This window comes from Lynx canadensis, chromosome D1 (assembly GCF_007474595.2).
Source record: "Lynx canadensis isolate LIC74 chromosome D1, mLynCan4.pri.v2, whole genome shotgun sequence".
Taxonomy (NCBI): domain Eukaryota; kingdom Metazoa; phylum Chordata; class Mammalia; order Carnivora; family Felidae; genus Lynx; species Lynx canadensis.
The window spans coordinates 26,669,348-26,688,687 of NC_044312.2; the positions used below are offsets into that span (position 1 = coordinate 26,669,348).

The following is a 19,340-nucleotide window of genomic DNA, read 5'->3' on the forward strand; positions in this document are numbered from 1 at the left end:
GCTGTAATTGACATATAACATTATATTAGTTTCAGGTATACAACATAATGATTTGATATTTGAAAGTCATTTTAAAAGAAAAAACTTGAATACTCTAGTTGAAAACACCATCGACTACTGAATAAATATGCAAAATCCAAACAAAATATTAGCAAACCAAATTCAGACATATATGAAAAGGATCAAGTAGAGTTTATTCCAGAGTGGAAGTCTGGCTTAATTTGTAAACATCAATTAATATAATTCACCATATTAACAGAAAAGAGGAGAAAAATCTCAACAGATTCAGAAAAAGCATTTGAGAAAAGTCAACATCCATAGGGGCGCCTGGGTGGCTCAGTCTGCTAAGCATGTAACTACTGATTTTGGCTCAGGTCATGACCTCATGGTTCCTGAGATCCCTGCCACGCCAGGCATGGAGGCTGCTTGGGATTCTCTCTCCCTCTCTCTAAGCCTATTATGTGCTCTCTCTCAAAATAAATAAATAGACATTTAAATATATATATTTTAAAAATCCTACATTAAACATCATTTTTAATAGTGAAAATTTTTCCTTTGAGACCAGGAAGGAAAAAAAAGAAACCTACTAGCACCACTTCTGTTCAACAATGTATTAGAGATCCCAGCCAATAGATGAAAAGGGGAACAAAAAAGAAATAAAATTAAAAGATATAAGGTTTAGGAAGTATCGGAAAGAAAGAAAAGTGTCAGTATTCACAGACAACATGACTGTTTGTTAAGAAAATCCAAAATAAAAGTTAGAAAATGAAAACTTTAGAGGCGCTTGGGTGGTTCCTTCAGTTAAGTGCCCAACTTTGGCTCAGGTCATGATCTCGTGGTCCGTGAGTTTGAGCCCCACATCGGGCTCTGTGCTGACAGGTCAGAGCCTAGAGCCTGCTTCGGATTCTGTGTCTCCCTCTTTCTCTGCCCCTCCCCTGCTCATATTCTGTCTCTGTCTCTCCCTCTCTCAAAAATAAACAAACATTTTAAAAAATGAAAACTTTAAGGAGCGCCTGGGTGGCGCAATCGGTTAAGCGTCCGACTTCAGCCAGGTCACGATCTCGCGGTCCGTGAGTTCGAGCCCCGCGTCAGGCTCTGGGCTGATGGCTCGGAGCCTGGAGCCTGTTTCCGACTCTGTGTCTCCCTTTCTCTCTGCCCCTCCCCCGTTCATGCTCTGTCTCTCTCTGTCCGAAAAATAAATAAAAAATGTTGAAAAAAAAATTAAAAAAAAAAATGAAAACTTTAAAAATTATACCACTTATAATATCATCAAACACCAAATATCCAGGAATAAGTCCACTGAAGGATGTGTAAGACTCACTACTCAGAAGATAGTTTTTTAACTTTTATTTTAAACTTAGGGATATATCATGTCCGCAGATTGGAGGACTCAAAACTATAAAGATGTCAATTCTTCACAAACTGATTCATAGATACAATGAAATTCCAAGCAAAATAAATCCTGCAGGACTTTTGTGGACACTTCCAGTTTGATTCTAACATGCATGTGGAAAAGCAAGGGGCCAAGAAACTCTTGAAGAACAAAGTGGAGAAAGGATCACACTCTGGAATATATATTGTGGTATATTCATAAAACCGAATACTAGATGGCAATAAAACAAGAAGGAAACAAAACCCCACAGCTTCAACACAACAACAACACAACAACACAAACGGATCTCTGGGGGCTTATGCTGAACAAGAGAAGCCACAAAGAAAGGAAATGATACTAAATAGTTCCATTTATATACAGTTCAAGACCATGGAATATTAATCTCTGATGTTAGCAAGCAGGCGAGTAGTTACTTTGAGGAGGAAGGAACAAGAAGTGATTAGGAGGAAGCATGAGGTTGGCTTTCAGGAGCTGGGAATGTTCTATATATCTGTGTGTTGGTTATACTGCATGCTTACTTCACAATATATCAGTGTGCTATATGCTTACAATCTTTTGTGCTTTTCTAGATGTATGTTGTAAGTCAGACACAAAGGAAACTACACAATAACATGGAAGAGAACAGATATAAAAATGATTATAGAGAATTAGGTACAGAACTAGAAGAAGAGTCAATATACTTGTGACTGATGTTCCTGAAAAGTAAACATATCAAATGAAACTGAAAAGATTTTCAAAAGTCTGATAAATGAAAACGCTCCTGAAATAGTCTTAACCTATACATCTCAAGGACATACACTGTATAGGGAAATTCTGATTCATATGCTGGCGAAGTCATTAGACTTCCAAGGAAAACTTCAAGGATAAAGTATCAGATAGGCATGAAGACAGAGAAGGAATGAGGAAAATAATCAAAATTAGACTCAAGATTTCTACAGGTTAAATGCCAGTAGAGAATGCAGCTAAACTCTAAATAACTGTGGTTAGTGAACAGGACATAAATATATGAGTCACAATAATAATGCACCTGACACAGAACAGTGGTGAGGACACTGGGAGGAAGTGTCAGCATCAGTGATGCTCTTATCACAGCAGGAGCCAAGGACAACACAGGGCTAGAGCTCAAGTGCAGTCCAGGAGAACATGATGACTCCAACCTCCTTTACTTTCACCTCAGTTTTATTTTCTTCTGCTCAAGTCAATTTAAGTTTAAAGCATTTAGATTCGTAACAGCATTTAGGGCACAATGCCATTTCTCCTCCCCCCCCCCCCCATGCCTGTTTATCTATTTGTATGTCTAGAAGGATGTCTGGAATAATAGTCACCAAATATTAAGTTAATGAGGATGTTTCTGGACAGAATTTTTTTTTATGTACTTCTTTTTTTTTGTTTTTGTTTTTTGTATTGCTTCAATATTTTATGAAAAAAAATTCATTACCCCAAAACTGAGTAAATGAACTAATCACCTAGGAAAGACAAAAATTTTTTTTTCTGCCAAGTTGTCAAAACTAATTAAATCTAGCCTTTGCTTGCTTGATGGAATCAATAAATACAGAAAAGGACATGATTTGTCAAGAATATACCTAATTATTTTAAAACTATTAAAATAAAATAACTCTGCTATGGACTGTGTCTCCCCAAAATTTGTATGTTGAAAGCTAATCCCCACACCTGAAACTAATATAACACTGTATATTAGCTACACAGGGAATAAAAATAAAGAAAGCTAATCCTTAATGTAATGATATTAGGAGGTGGGGCCTCTGAGAGGTGATTAGGTATTGAAGGTAGAGCCCTCGTGAACGGGCATCCCCAGACACCTGGAGACTTCTTAGCCTCCAAAACAGTGAGAAATAAATTTCTGTTGTTTATAAGCCACCCAGTGTATCATATTGTATTTCAGCAGCCTCAACAGATTAAGACAAATTCTCACTCAAGTTCACAGACACCACAAAATTGCAGATTATTATCAATCAGGAATAAATTCAACTATAACTTAAATGACAAAGACTCCTAAGAATTCTCTCTAGATTTCATAAATAACATTAACAAAACTACTGTTCATATTTCAAATGGAAGTATCTGAATCATCTACTAAAAGAATTTAAATGCACAAAGTGCTTACTAATGGGAATTTACTTCATAATCACTCATGACACTCAGTAGTACCGCTAAGTAACAGTCACGCTAGCCAACACGGAAATAAAACCATTTGGATCCATAGCTCCTTTACAGTAAGACTGAGGGGTATCTAGCTTCTATACCTTCTTTACCAGTTTCACAATCTGGAGGAAAATAAGGAAGAAATCCCTCAAAGTAAAATAGAACATACTAGAAATATGGATAAAAGGGGAAAAAAACATCTTAAAAGAAAACCAAGAAGGATCTCAATTTTTCAGAAGCTAGGATGAGAAAGGGTGCTATCAAATTTACATGTAGAAATGTTTTCCCTAATATTTAAAAATAGGAAAAGTACCAAAATGTTTCCAAATTTCCAAAAAGAGACATTTTTTAACTCAGGATTATTCTTTGGAACTTGAATCAATATCTTATTGATAGACTTAATTTTCACATTTTCCTGATGAATCATTTTCTTATTACCAGACTATTTCAATATGTACTGATTGGAATGTGTTCGGGCTATGTTTTGCTTTGTTTTCATCAAAGGAAGTAGAGACCATTTGTAACACATAAGAAATAGACAACCAGAGAATGCACAGCATAGGGTGGGGGAGGGGGGCACATTCCAGGGAACGGTAAACAATAAAAAGGCAAAAAAAGCAACTCATTACCTGCTGAGCTGTAGCATCCTGCTGGACATAAGCTACCTGCCCTGGGTCTGTAAACAGAGTCTAGGCAAAAAACAAAACAAAACAAAAAACATATCAATAAATCTTTAGACAGCTTGCCTGCACAGGAAACATTCTTGACGGGCTTTGTTCCCATGTAGCTAGTAATAATCCTTCATTAATAAAGAAGATAAAGATAGTAATCGTACTTTTAGCTAAAGCCTTTCATTCAGAGGGTTCCAAAGAGATTGTATAAGTTAACCATCTCAACTAGCTAACATACTGGACAATTTTACTCTTAAGCGAAATCTCTCTTGAGGCTGAATGTCAGCACTAATTAAAAGGGCATGTCACAGAAACGTAAAAGACATGGCATGAACAAGGGTGCATACGTTCACACATGACACTATACATCACAGGAGGAGACTCGTGATTAAGCGAAAATGGATAGAGACACAGACACACAGAAAACTAGTATATGCACAAGGATATTTTTCAAACACAATGCATGCTCATTAGCAAAAAAGAACGAGAAGGAAAATAAGTTGAATGTAATGTTCCACAGATTCATCCCTGGATAAAGCCAGTAAAATCATAATTTTGAAAAGTTCTCATTATAAACACATAATAATTTGGGTCATGACACAACAAAGCTAACTAGAGAAGGAAAATCTTCAAAGTTATTTTAGCCAGGGCACCACAAAAAATCACCAATCCAGAAAAGTTTTCTTTCCTCTAATTTGTTCAAGCCTTTAGCAAACCTAGGGGAATAAGAACTGTAGTTGAGTTTTGATTCCAGAGGTACACATAGGAGAATTTCAGCCAGTTGTAAGATTTCTTAGACTTGGTATTTAAAACTTATTGTTAAGTCAGGGGGGCACCAGCCTGGCTCAGTCAGAAAAACAGGTGACTCTTGATCTCAGGGTTGTGAGTTCAAGCCCCACCTTGGGTATAGAGATTACTAAATTTAAATAAACTTAAAAAAATTATCATAAGTCAAACATCTAATTTTTCTAGTAAGTCAGACATTTGTACTTTTCTTCATAATCAGACATTTAGTAACATAGTAATAAACTAAAGTTGGGCTCTTTACATAAACTATATGACCTTATTTTAATATATTTTAATATAGTTATGTGACTAAAACGCAGCAGAGGCATTCTGAAAGTACCATCTGACTATTTGGTGATTTCACCTTCATATAAATTTGAAAGGTATTAATTAGGTGGGCCCTATTTCTTCTTGAGAGTGACTAGAGTCTCTTGATTAAATATTGAATGAGGGTAAATTTTTATTACCAGGATTCTACTATAAAAGTATGGAACTTTTTTGTAAATACATTTAGAAGTGCTCTGTGCATTCTAAAGTGGTAACATACAAACTAACAATTAAATATTTGTGGGGGTTTGGGGGTTTTTTTGTTGTTTTTTTAAAGATTCTATTTTCAAGTAATCTCTATACCCATCGTGGGGCTCTAACTCACAATCCCAAGATCAAGAGTCACATGCTTTTCCAGCTGAGCCAGCCAGGTGCCCACCCGTGTATATATATATGTGTCATGCATTTGGAAACTAACACCCCAAGTCACTGAGAAAAAAATAAAAGAAAAGTAATTCTAATTGTGCAGCATTTACCTTTGCTTCCATCGCAGTTCTACAAATCAGTAAATTAATAAATAGTAGTTAATAAGCTAGTAGGACTTTTTGCTTACACATTTAACTGAAATAGTCTGTATGGTTTTCACTGATCTGTCTTTGATTAAGCTATACGAAACTAAATGCCATTTTTGACCTGGTTCTTGATACAAAGAAAAGTAACAAGTTGAGAATCAATAGTGACTGGGACAAGAACTCATGGGAAGGCAGTGCTCTAACTCCTTATCACATTTAATTTAAATAAACAAAGCACATCTTCCTCTGCCAAGATAGTTATAAGCTCCCGAAGAGCACAAATCTTATCTGAAGCATATCATACATCACCACACCTAGCACAGTGACTGGCAGAGAATGAACACAGAAGTCACTGGTGAGTTAACCAATTAACAAACGAACTACAAACAATAATCCTTCACATGCCTGTGCAGCTTCCACAGGATGGATGTACACCAGCGTATGCTCAGGACCGTCCACTGAAGCGTAGGAGGCACCATCTGCCGTGTATACCACCTGCTGGGGTGGACGAACCTGGTCATCGGTGTAGACAATCTGAGCCACAGTTCCAGCATCAGGAACAAAGTGCACCTGGGGCAAAAAGCAGCAAGTAGGTAGAAAGTGTCCTTGTAGAACAAAACCAATCTCACAAAGCTGTATGGCTGACCAAGCACAGTACACGGTTGCATTTCTAAAACATCCCCAATGAAAGAATTGATACACCTTCATCTACACTATTAGTGACTTGGAGACAGGATCCAATGACCTTGTTGTCAGATCATTTACTGCTTTATATTAAGCAACTGATATAAATCTCTCTTTGCCTCGAATGTCCAATGCAGACATCTCTTTTGGGGAGTCCTGAGGGGGCAGTTAGCTAAACCTGGAAATGTGACTGAAGATTCCTGGTTGTCGATATGACCAAATTACAAAATACAAATTATTCTGTAATATAAAAAAAGGTCAACTCAAAAGCCAATGGCTCTCAACACATCATAAATATCATGCTTTATAACTAACAGTGCCTTTCGGGAGACACATTAACACAAGGTCACTTTCTTTCCTACATGTTTTTTCATAATCCAAGTCTATATGGACACATGTCAGTGACCGTTTGCTAAATCAGTGAGTGTAACTGAACTCTTCCTTGCCAGTAAGGAAATTCTCATCAAGCACTTTCAAGGGGTTTTGGAAAACTATTGCAGTTATCACCAAGGTAAGTAATTTTCTATCTACCAAGAACTAAAGCAGAAACTGAATTCTATAAAATGCTTTCTGAGTAGTCAGCTTTGGAGGTTTGAATTCTTGAAGGCTGGAGCTTGGCACATAGCCTGATGCCTGATATTGAAGGTATGGAAGCAGATGGCCAAGTACACATTTTGGGAGAGAAATAATTTATGTGCTGATACTGAAGTTAGGTTGGGATCTTTACTCTTATATCATTTTGGCTTCAGACCTAACTTGTTTTCTTCCAGTGTTCTCCAGTGGAGAATAGTAGATTCCAAAGATGAAATAAGCAAATCTAATCCCCAGAAAGAAACCTGGGGACCAAACAGAATCAAACCATCAGAGAAATAAAACAAACCTCCACTTCTATACTCAGTGATTAGTCCAGTTTCTACACAAATTTGATTGTCTATGAAGATATAACTTGTCTATTGGAAGAATTAAGCTTATAACATATTTGCAGTTTTAAGTGCTACATGATAATTTTGTGACTTTAGATTTGTTCATTAACATCAAAACTTGGTCTCCATCACTCAGCACTTTGCTAAATCAGAGTTCTTGGCTAGGAAAAGAATCAACTGAGAAGGGGGACTTCAATGAGGGGTGTTGAGCTCTACTATCTGGTTACCTACAAATGGGGACCCTGTTTCTGAATGAACTACATTTTTGTTTATAAACAAAATACACCAAAATGCATAGCTACATGAAAGTTGTCTTCAAAATGTTTTCTATGAGAAACAGCACAGTTTTCTCAGTTATTCCGCTAGAAGCATAACTAGAACGTTTTTTTGTTTGTTTGTTTGTTTGTTTGTTTTTAAGTATTGAAGATCAACTTTATTTATTGTAACATTTATCATACTACTTAAGCTAAATGAAATGTGTATATTTAAGGATCTCAATGTTAACTGCCTGATTTTGATTATAATACTAAGGTTATGTAATTTAACAAAACACTGAATTAAAATTGCATATTTATTACAATGCTTAAAAATCAAGTTTTATACTTTGGCCACGTATGGTTCCATATGACTGCTGACTGTTCCCAAAATTCAAATCCACACCAAAAAAGCAGACATTTGCCTTTGCTAAGAATATTCAAAAGAACATGCAGCTGGCTACGATCACAGTCCAAAAGGCAGTGATCATCCATTATGGCTACATTTTAGTAAGTGACTAACCTCCAAAGAGGTTGACTCAATGGGACCACTTTCAATTAGACCTTTACATTCTGAATTTGAAAGAAAAGAAAAAGCCACTCTACAGACATACTTTGTGCTTCATTACACGTGAAGAATCAAAACCCTATAGGAGATAACATAAAAGAAACACACTACAGTTGGAGGCTTTCAGTGCCAATAACATAAAATAAAACAGTGAAACAAAGTATGACAATAAGTTGCAGAAATGGCAGAGAAGCCTGTGGGGGGGGTCACAGAGCTCCTCTAAATCATAGTGACTCACACTGATGGAGCATTCAAAGTGCTAAAACCCTCCTTATTCCTCCTGTGCAAGTCCTGTGTGCTGCTCCCTCCCAGCTACTCATCCCTACAGAGAAGCTGCAATTTCTGTAGCTGTCCGCAAACTGTACCCAGCTGAAAAACCGTTATCAGTACCAAGCTGGAAAGGCCACTCTTCACCTGTGCAGCATTCTCTTCATGTTCTGCAGATGTAGACCACACGTGTGAGCTGTCATCTTTGGAATCCATCCTTCCCCCTACTGGACAGCTCCACGTCCAGGGCACCTAGAACAGCACAGGGTGGGGGACAGTCATCTGTCCACCATGCGCGTGTTCATGAAGGACAGAAAGACCTCTCTGCAACGTGCCTGAAAAGAGAGAGAAAAGGAACCACGTCTTTAAATAGATAAATGCATTTTAGTAAATTGCAGTTTCAACCACAGAGAGAGAGAAAAAAGGAGCTTTGTAAAAGATAACACACCTGGACAAAAAGGTAAAAATGGAGAAATTATTTATAATGATAATACAATGTATTGCATGCTTGCTATGTTCTACACACTCATTAGATAGGTGTAACCCTCATTTAAAATACTGAAGGTCTGGGGGCGCCTGGGTGGCTCAGTTGGTTAAGTGTCCGACTTCAGCTCAGGTCATGATCTCACAGTCTGTGGGTTCAGGCCCCATGTCGGGCTCTGTGCTGACAGCTCAGAGCCTGGAGCCTGCTTCGGATTCTGTCTCCCTCTCTCTGCTCCTCCCCTGCTCGCTCTTGCTCTCTCTCTCTCTCTCTCTCTCCCTCTCTCAAAAATAAATAAACCCTCATCAGGGAAATACAAATCAAACCACACTGAGATACTATCTCACGCCGGTCAGAGTGGCTAAAATGAACAAATCAGGAGACTATAGATGCTGGAGAGGATGTGGAGAAATGGGAGCCCTCTTGCACTGTTGGTGGGAATGCAAACTGGTACACCCACTCTGGAAAACAGTGTGGAGGTTCCTCCAAAAATTAAAAATAGATCTTCCCTATGACCCAGAAATAGCACTGCTAGGGATACAGGAGTGCTGACGCATAGGGGCACTTGTACCCCAGTGTTTATAGCAGTGCTTTCAACAATAGCCAAATTATAGAAAGAGCCTAAACGTCCATCAACTGACAAATGGATAAAGAAATTGTGGTTTATATACACAATGGAATACTACGTGGCAATGAGAAAGAATGAAATATGGCCTTTTGTAACAATGTGGATGGAACTGGAGAGTGTTATGCTAAGTGAAATAAGTCACACAAAGAAAGACAGATACCATATGTTTTCACTCTTATGTGGATCCTGAGAAACTTAACAGAAGACCATGGGGGAGGGGAAGGGGAAAAAAAAGTTACAGAGAGGGAAGGAGGCAAACTGTAAGAGACTCTTAAATATGGAGAACAAACTGAGGGTTGATGGGAGGTGGGGGAGAGGGGAAAGTGGGTGATGGGCATTGAGGAGGGCACCTGTTGGGATGAGCACTGGGTGTTGTATGGAAACCAATTTGACAATAAATTATATAAATAAATAAACAAACAAACAAACAAACATTAAAAAAAATTTTTTTTTAATACTGAAGGTCTGGAGTGCCTGGCTGGCTTCAATAGCAGAGTACACGACTCTTGGTCTTGGGGTCATGAGTTCGAGCCCCATGTTAGGGGTAGGGTTAACTTAAAAAATAAATAAATGAATGAATAAATACGGAAGGTCAACAATGTGGAATAGAGAGGGGAAAAAAGCTAACGGTAGCTCTCTTAGCTCTGCTGATAAGGAGAATGAAGTTCCTGGATGGTAAACACAGATAAGTGATGGGTTCACATGCACTCCTGAATGCTGCACGGCCCCAGCTCAGCTCTCCCCTGCACACTTGCTTAAACGCTGACCTCCTATACCCCCTACTTGAAATGAATAGCAGAATCATAAAAGTCACAAAACAAGGGGAAAATGGCAGGCGAGGAGGGCTGAGTTTTCTGAGTTTTCTAAGTTCACAATTTGGTGAACACAAATGTAGACTGTTTCCCATTTGGTCAATACAGGAGCAATTAATGAACAAATCACAAGCCTTACTAAACATCAACATGCACTAACTCTGCATCTTGAAACCCTATTGTTTTCCAAAATAGGCATTTTAAGGAAATCAATCTTCTTGGGGTGCCTGGGTGGCTCAGTCACTTAAGTGTCCAACTTCAGCTCAGGTCACGATCTCACAGTCTGAGTTCAAGCCCCACGTCGGGCTCTGTGCTGAGAGCTCTGTGCTGACAGCTCCGAGCTTAGAGCCTGCTTTGGATTCTGTGACTCCTTCTCTCTCTGCCCCTGCCCCGCTCACACTCGGTGTCTCTCTCTCACAATAAACATTTAAAAATTTTTTTAATTAAAAAAAAAAGGAAATCAATCTTTCCTTTTCATAATGATAAAACACTGACATGTTAAGAGTCACGTGAGATTTGCTGTTTAATAGGGCAGCTGTGCCTGATACACATCCTCCCACCACCCCATGAAAGTAGCATATGTAAACAGAAAAGGTTAAAACTGCTCAGAACACCATTAAACCAAAGGTAAGGAAGACCAGATCCAGTCAGAATTTTCCCCATTATCAATGGAAGTAAGCCAGGAAGCACATTCTTAGATTGTACATGCTCCAAGCTCTGAACCAGAATAAGACCCAAAGAAGAAAGAAAGAAAAGACGGGAACATCCAATGTCTGGGCCTTACTCCGGAATACAGGAACTGCCACATCCCAACCGCCTGGCAGCCTCTTCCGACCTTCTGAGGAGACTGTTCCTGCTTCATCTCAGCACTGTCAGCCTTACCCCCACAGAAACCACACCCACCACACACAGTCACCCCCCATACAGCCTACTCTTCTCTCCATCAGAGGGTACTAGAAACAACACCCACATCTACCAACAGGTGCATGTACAAACAAAGGGGTTTGGGGAACTTTCTCATAAATGGAAATGTTCTTTATCTCGTATCTATCTAGACTGGTGGGTAGTTACAGAGGGAATACGTGTGTCAACAGGGGAGCCTGGGTGGCTCAGTCGGTTAAGTGTCTGACTTCAGTTCAGGTCATGATCTCACAGTTTGTGAGATCTAGCCCAGCATCCAGCTCTCTGCTCGGATCTTCTGTCCCCAACCCCCTCTCTGTCCCTCCTTGAGGGTTCTCTCTCTCAAAGTAAATAAATAAACTTAAAAAAAAAAAGTCATCAACCTATTCAATTAAAATATGTGCAAATTAGGCTGGGTGGTTCAGCTGTACGAGAGCAGAGCCTGGGGCCTGCTTCAGATTCTGTGCCTCCCTCTCTCTCTGCCCCTCCCCTGCTCCCTCCCTCCCTCTCTCTCTCTCTCTCTCTCTCTGTCTCTCAAAACTAAATAAACATTTAAAAAAAATTGTTTAATATATGTACATTATACCCTAAAAAAGTTTATTATTGTTTAAAAAAAAGCATACTTTCCTTATATAACAGTGCCATTTAAGCATGTATAAAAAGACATTCAGGGCAAGCTATACAATATGTGGCTTATAAGTCAACAAAGCTGTTATTTTTTTTTTAAGTTTATTTATTTATTTTGAGGGAGTGTGTAAGCACGGGAGGGACAGAGAGAGAGGGAGAGGGAATCCCAAGCAGGCTCCATGCTGTCAGCCCAGAGCCCAATGTGGGGCTCAGTCCTACGAACTGTGAGATCATGACCTGAGCCGAAACCAAGAATCAGACATCTAGCCGACTGAGCCACCCAGGCACCCCACCTGTCATTTTTTTAAAGGAACAAATATATAAAGAAATCTAGGACTAAATGTTATCAAAGATATAAAGATCTACATGAAGAAAACCATAAAGTTGTATAAGAGGATATAAAAGGCTCAGTATTATAAAATCACAAAATGTTCCATACAGGAAATATTTTTTTTAATAGTTTGACAGAATAGCTGCAAAATGGTAGAAAGAATACCTGCATTTCTTCACTCAGACTCACCAAATGGTAACACTTTACCCCATTTACTTTACCATTCTTTCTTTCTCTCTCCTCCCTCTTTTGCTTTTTACCTGAACTACTTGAGAGTAAGTTGCAGACAATGCCACTTTACTACTAAAATCATAAGTGCCTATGTCCTAAAAATGGGACTTTTTCTCATGGTACTACTATCAAAACCAGGAAGACACAATGTAACAGTGCTATTGCCTAATTTACAGACCTTATTCATATTTTGCTAATTGTCTGTCTAGTTAATGTCTTTTATGGTGAAAGAAACAACTTTCTTTCTGGCCCTGGATCCAATCTGGCATTGTACCCAGTGCGTTCAGTTGTCATATCCCCCTATCCCCTCTGATCTGGAACAGTCCCCTAGTCTTTCTAAGCCATCCATGACCTTGACATTTTTGAAATGCACAGGCCATTTATTTTTCAGGCTGTTCCTCAATTTGAGTTTGTCTGATGTTTCTTCATGGTTAGATCCAGGATATGTATTTTTAGCAGGCATACCACAAAAGAGATGCTGTACCCTTCCTATACAGGAATTTGAGATATTTTTCTCAACGCGGTTCATTGATTGCACAAATACGCAAGTACATACTATGCCAGGCACTGGGATGGAGCAAGGACGAAGGCAGGCTTATCCCACACATTCATGAAACATACACAGCCTTGAAAGCCTTTCTGTATTTGTTTTCATTTCTAGGAAGGTGCTTATTATTTGAAATCCAAATTCAAGACACACAAAAGGTATACAGCAGACAATCTCCCTACCTGGAATCCCTTAACCACTCTACAGAAGTAACCTACATTACCAATCTCTGTCTATCCTTCCACAGATATTTTATGCACGTACAAACAAAAATAGAGGGGTGCCTGCCTCGTGGCTCAGTCAGTAAAGCATGCAATTCTTGATCCCTGGGTTGTGAGTTCAAGCCCCACATTGGACATAGGGCTTGCATACAAGCATACATACATACATACATACATACATACATACACTCTCTGCCTCTCCCACCACAAATGACAGCGTACTATTAATTCTATGCAAAGTAACATCTCTTCTATATAATGTTTATTCCACATAATGCCCTACCTTTTATATTGTCCCACATCTATATGTCATTTCCTCATTCTTTAGCACAGCTGCATCATTTCATTATATAAATATATTCTAATTCATTTAATCAATCTCTTTTTGATCAACACTTAGGTTATTTCTTTTTTATTATTTTATTTTTTTTACATATATTTATTTTTGAGAAACAGAGTGAGACAAAGCATGAGTGGGGAAGGGGCAGAGAGAGAAGGAGACACAGAATCTGAAGCAGGCTCCAGGCTCTGAGCTGTCAGCACAGAGCCTGATGCGGGGCTTGAACCCACAAACTGTGAGATCATGACCTGAGCCAAAGTCGGACGCTCAACGACTAAGCCACCCAGGCGCCCCAACACTTACGTTATTTCTATAATCTTTTCCTATTACAAGCAATACTGTGATAATAACTTGGACACTGTTTTACATTTGTTCAGATCTTGAATTCCTTTGAAGCCTCTGAGGGAAGATGCTGAATCATTTAGAGAGGCTGTCTGACTCGTAAGTTGTTATTAGTTTTCAAATTCCAACCGTGGCACACGGTGAGTGAGGGCACAGGGGACACACAGGGAAAAGTCCTTTGACCTGTGCAGAGGCAGTAGTCAGTACAAGAACACAGTGGTTAAGAGCTTGGGCTCTGGACCTGGATTTGGATAGCAATTCTGAAACATAACTGACCTCACACAGAACACAGAAGTTCTCTAAATTCCCCTTCCATCTCTGTAAAATGGGAATCATAAGGTTATTGAGAGAATGACATGATATAATAAATGTGAAGTGCTTATTAACACAATGCCTCTACATAACACTCACATATTAGCTTTAAAAAAAAAAAAAAGGTATTCAATCATGTTTCTATCAAATTGTCTGGCTCTCCACTCTCAACTATTAAGTTCTTACAGGCCAAGGAATGTGTGTGCTCACGAGAGGAACTCCAGATCTGCCATGTGTCAGGTACCCAATGATCTGTATGGAGTGTTCAAAGCAATTCCAGTGTGCTAGGGAAAACAGGACACCTGGTCCCAAACGGGTGCTCAAGAAGGGGCTCAGAGAAGAGGGCACCTGAAGGAAGGAGAGGAGCAGAAAAGCAAAACAGGAAGGGACAGGACATTTGCCCCAGACTGAAACATCTTGTTTCTAATCTTACCCAAATAAGGGAGTAGACATTACACGGCATAAAACACCAGTAAGCTACACAAGGCAAGGATAAAGGGCAGAAAAAAAGGAAATAACTACTTAGCAGATGTGGAGCAAAACAACGCAATAGTTAATCTACACATAGGAAAGCTTGCCAGTAAAATTTAGCAACGAGGATGTGAAATACTGCTCACAGTCGCATTTCCCAATAATTTTAGAATACCATTAGCAAATAAAGGAACCCAAGAGGGTGAGAACTCTTTAATTCGGAAAGTGTCCGGAATCCAAAGCAGTCCCTAGAATACCCACTTGGTAGTTCTTGTTCTTTAAAATATAGTTATAAACCTATTCAGCTTCTGTAGCTATGAAACTACTTAAAACACCAGTGTGACATTCCATAATTACTTACTGTTTAATAAATTGCTCAAGAAAACTAAATTCTAAAGGGTGCCTGACTGGCTCAGTCAGTAGAGCGTGTACTCTTGATCTCAGAGTGGTGGGTTCAAGCCCCATGTTGGGTGTAGAGATTACTTAAAAATAAAATCTTTAGGGGTGCCTGGGTGGCTCAGTCGATTAAGCATCCGACTTTGGCTCAGGTCATGATCTCAAGGTTTGTGAGTTTGAGCTCCGCGTCGGGCTCTGTGCTGACAGCTTGGAGCCTGGAGCCTGCTTCGGTTTCTGTGTCTCCCTCTCTCTCTCTGCCCCTTCCCCGCTCATGCTCTCTCTCTCTCAAAAATAAATATTTAAAAAAAATTTTAATCAAATCTTTAAGAAAAAAACCACCTAAATTCTAGACATGACTCCACTACTAAGTAACTTTATATCCCCTAGTATCAGTGTCCCCATTGTAAAATGAGAGTGTAAAGTGGTTGCTAAAGTCTAGTCCTGTCTTAAGCTTAGAGGGTAGGGGCTCAGTCAGTTAAGCATCTGACTCTTGGTTTCTGCTCAGGTCATGATCTCACGATTTGTGCGTTCAAGCCCCTCATTGGGCTCTATGCTGGCAGCTCGGGCCCTGCCTGGGATTTTCTATCCCTTTCTCTCTGCCCCTTCCACCCTCACACCATCTGTCTCTCTCTCTCAAACAAATAAATAAAAACTTAAAAGAAAACAGCTTAGAGGGGAAGCAGCAGAATGCAGAAGAAAATCCACAGAATCCCAATTGAACATCCTGGCTCCCAGACTGGCTCAACTGTTCACAGGTATATAACCTTGGCCAAATCACTTACTATCTGCCCTCAATATCATCATATGTAAAATGAAGACAGTAATCACCTCCTAGAGTTATTATAAGGGTTACATGATATATGAAAAACTTCTAGGCACAAGATCTAGCACATAGTAGTGTCCAAATATGTCAACTTTTATATCTTACAGATGAGCTATAAGACTTTCAGAATTTTCAAAACATTTCATGTATTTTTTTAAACCCAGCAATTGATCCAATAACATATGCCCTATATACAAATTTCCTGGATAGTAAGTCTTCTCAGATTTGTTTTCCTTTTTTATTTTTAAAAGCTTATTTTTTAATATTTTATTTATTTGTTATTTATTATTTTTTGAGAGAGAAAGCCCATGCAAGTGTGGGAGAGGGGCAGAGGAAGAGAGAGAGAGAGAGAGAGAGGAGAGAGAGAATCTTAAGCAGGCTCCACTCTCAATGCAGAGCCCAATGCGGGGCTCGATCCCACAACCCAGGGATCAAGACCTGAGCCAAAACCAAGAGTCCAATGCTCACCCAACTGAGCCACCCAGATGTCCCTCCATTTTTATTTATTTTAACTATACAATCCATAGAGTCCTGTTGATCTTTTTTTTTTTTAATATTTTATTTTTTTAAGTAGGCTCCTCACCCAACATGGGACTCAAACTCACGTTCAAGGTCAAGAGTCACACACTCTACTGACTGAGCCAGCTAGGTACCCCCCTTGTTGATCTTGATTTATCTGACATGGGGAGGAAGAGTCCAGGAACTACTTTAGTGCTGTCCAGCAGCCTGGTGCTGACAGCCTCCTAGCTAGCGATGGACATCCTTCCATTCCTCACCACTGTGCTTCTTCTAAGACCTGAAAGAACTGGTAAACTACACACTACACTTTGTCTAGAAAATTGTCACCCATCTTCCCTGCTTTTACCCATTGTCCAAAATGTATAGATTTCATTTCCAGGAAAATAGGACATGATTGCATCTCTATCCTCTCTCTAAAGACTTTATTCAACAACTATTTATTAAGTACTTAGTATATGCCAGGTACAATTCTGGGTCCTTAAGACCTGGATGGCTCAGTTGTTAGGCGTCCAACTCTTGGTTTCGGCTCAGGTCACAATCTTGTGGTTCATGGGTTCAGCCCCACATCAGGCTCTGCTCTGATAGCACGGATCTTGCTTGGGATTCTCTGTCTCTCTCTCTCTCTGCCCCTCTCCCACTCATGCATGCTCTCTCTCTCTCTCTGTCTGTCTCTCTCTCTCTCTCTCTCTCTCTCATAAATAAATAAATAAATAAACATAGAATAAAAAAGAAACATCAGTGTATCAAAAACAAAAACAAGGACACCTGCGTGGCTCAGTCGGTTAAGCATCAGACTTCAGCTCAGGTCATGATCTTGCAGTCCATGAGTTCAAGCCCCACATCAGGCTCTGTGCTGACAGCTCAGAGCCTGGAGCCTGCTTCGGTTTCTGTGTCTCCCTCTCTCTCTGCCCATCCCCTGCTTGTGCTCTGTCTCTATCTCTCAAAAATAAAAATAAACATTAAAATAAATAAATAAATAAATAAATAAATAAATAATCCTTGCGTCCTTGAAGCTTCTAGTCTAGTTATTTTTTCTTGAATAATGTTGTATAGTTGAAAGTATGAACTTCATAATCAGACAAACCTGGGTTCTACTCTCCCAAATCTACCAGGTGCTTAGTAGCTCTGACGTTAGGAAGCCACACACTGATCCCCAGTCTTCTCATCTGAAAATCCAAATGATCTGCCCAGCATGGTTGTTGTTGGAATTAACAATCTATATTTTGTCAAGCCTATAATGCATTTCCCCCCACATTTTAACACTTCTGAATCCATTTTACAACTGTTGTGTCCTGTGGCCACTATCTTCCAGGTGGCAGTCAGGATGTGGATGCCACTGCCTGCTTGTGTGTGACCTTGCTCACAGCCATTCATTAGCTCTGTCCTCGCTTCACTGAGTCATGATGTTGTCAGCACTGGACACCCTGAGTCTAACTGCCATTTTAAATGTCTTCAAAAAGATTACACTATAATTTGGCATTAAAACTGAAAGGCATGGGAACAGCAGCTAAGCATAAATCTGATTAGGGAAGCAAATATTCATCACTGGGAAAATAACCTTAACAACCAAGGGCCAATATAGGACCTGGGGAGACAGTGATGGCAATGAATATGCACTGTTATTACTGAGATACGGACAACACTAGCCTGCCACAGATCGAGTGAAAAAACACTGGGATTAAAACTCCCAGAATGGGTACTAGCTGCTTGGAGGAGATTCCTGGATTTCTTCTTTTAAGAAATACTGCATCACCAACACTCTTGATGACACAGAGATACATCAATGACTCTGAGTCAGAAAAGATTCTGAAGAGTCAGACTCTGGAAGTGATAAAATTGGGGGAATACCTTAATCAATTTATTTCACTTACATTTTCCCTTTTATGTGTGCATAAGAGCAACGTGATAAAAATCCATGTTTAAATAAATCTACAAGAGCTCTTTCAGTAAGTATATAATAAAAATTCTAAGCGGCAAAAGCACTTGTATCAGAGTTTAATTGGCAAGGTCTTTTCTTTTGTAACAATACATAAAGCAATTACGTATCTTACCATAGACATCTTAGATTCAATAAAACATGGTAACACTTGGGATAACATAGCATAATGATGAACATTCAAGAAATGGCAGCAATATTTTTTCATGCTTTGTGAACATCAAACACATAAAAAGGTGAGCAAAAACCCTGCTCCTGTAGAATTCACAGTCTGGTGGAGGAGACAGGAGGCCCAATTCCCAGCTCATCCCAGTAATACTTGCATTAAAAGACTGACCACGCTGAAGAGTAAGGGGAAGGAAGAAGGAAAGATACATGCCTGCTGTTCCAGCCAGTTCACTAATAAGGTTGGGTCTAAACAGGTCAATGGAGCGTGCTACTGTGCCCAGCCTCCCCAAATGCCTGCCCTCCTCCTACTTCCTAGAGTTCCCATCCTGCCATTCACCCCTGAGCCATACCCCTCATCATCCACCAGCCTGGTTCCCACCACCACTGGGCCTAGAGCGCTAAATGAAGCCACTACTCTAGAACTGCCCAGGACTTAAAGTTGAGAGACTCTCACTCCATCACCTGAATGTAGAGGTGTTAGACAAGGCACAGGTCTGCCTTCAAAGGTAGATGTGTACCTAAGATAAGGGTTGAACTATAAACACAATTTCACTTTAAAATGTTGTTATACAGTGGTGCCTGGGTGGCTCAGTTGGTTGAGCGTCTAACTCTTAATCTCAGCTCGGGTCACGATCTCAGGGTTCGTGGGGTGGAGCCCCGCATCGGGCTGTGTGCTGATGGCGTGGAGTCTACTTGGCATTCTCTCC

General features: G+C 39.6%; 1 protein-coding gene across 1 annotated transcript in view; it reads right to left on the bottom strand.

Annotated features, from left to right (window-relative positions):
* PRDM10 (PR/SET domain 10) overlaps positions 1-19,340 on the bottom strand; it is a 103,235-nt gene that overhangs the window by 58,314 nt on the left and 25,581 nt on the right. The window contains exons 2-4 of the mRNA XM_030332062.1: positions 8,696-8,883; positions 6,258-6,422; positions 4,186-4,245 (exon numbers count right to left, since the gene is read on the bottom strand). Coding sequence (XP_030187922.1) covers positions 4,186-4,245; positions 6,258-6,422; positions 8,696-8,764 — 294 coding nt within the window. The 5' untranslated portion in view covers positions 8,765-8,883. The remainder of the gene's footprint in view (positions 1-4,185; positions 4,246-6,257; positions 6,423-8,695; positions 8,884-19,340) is intronic.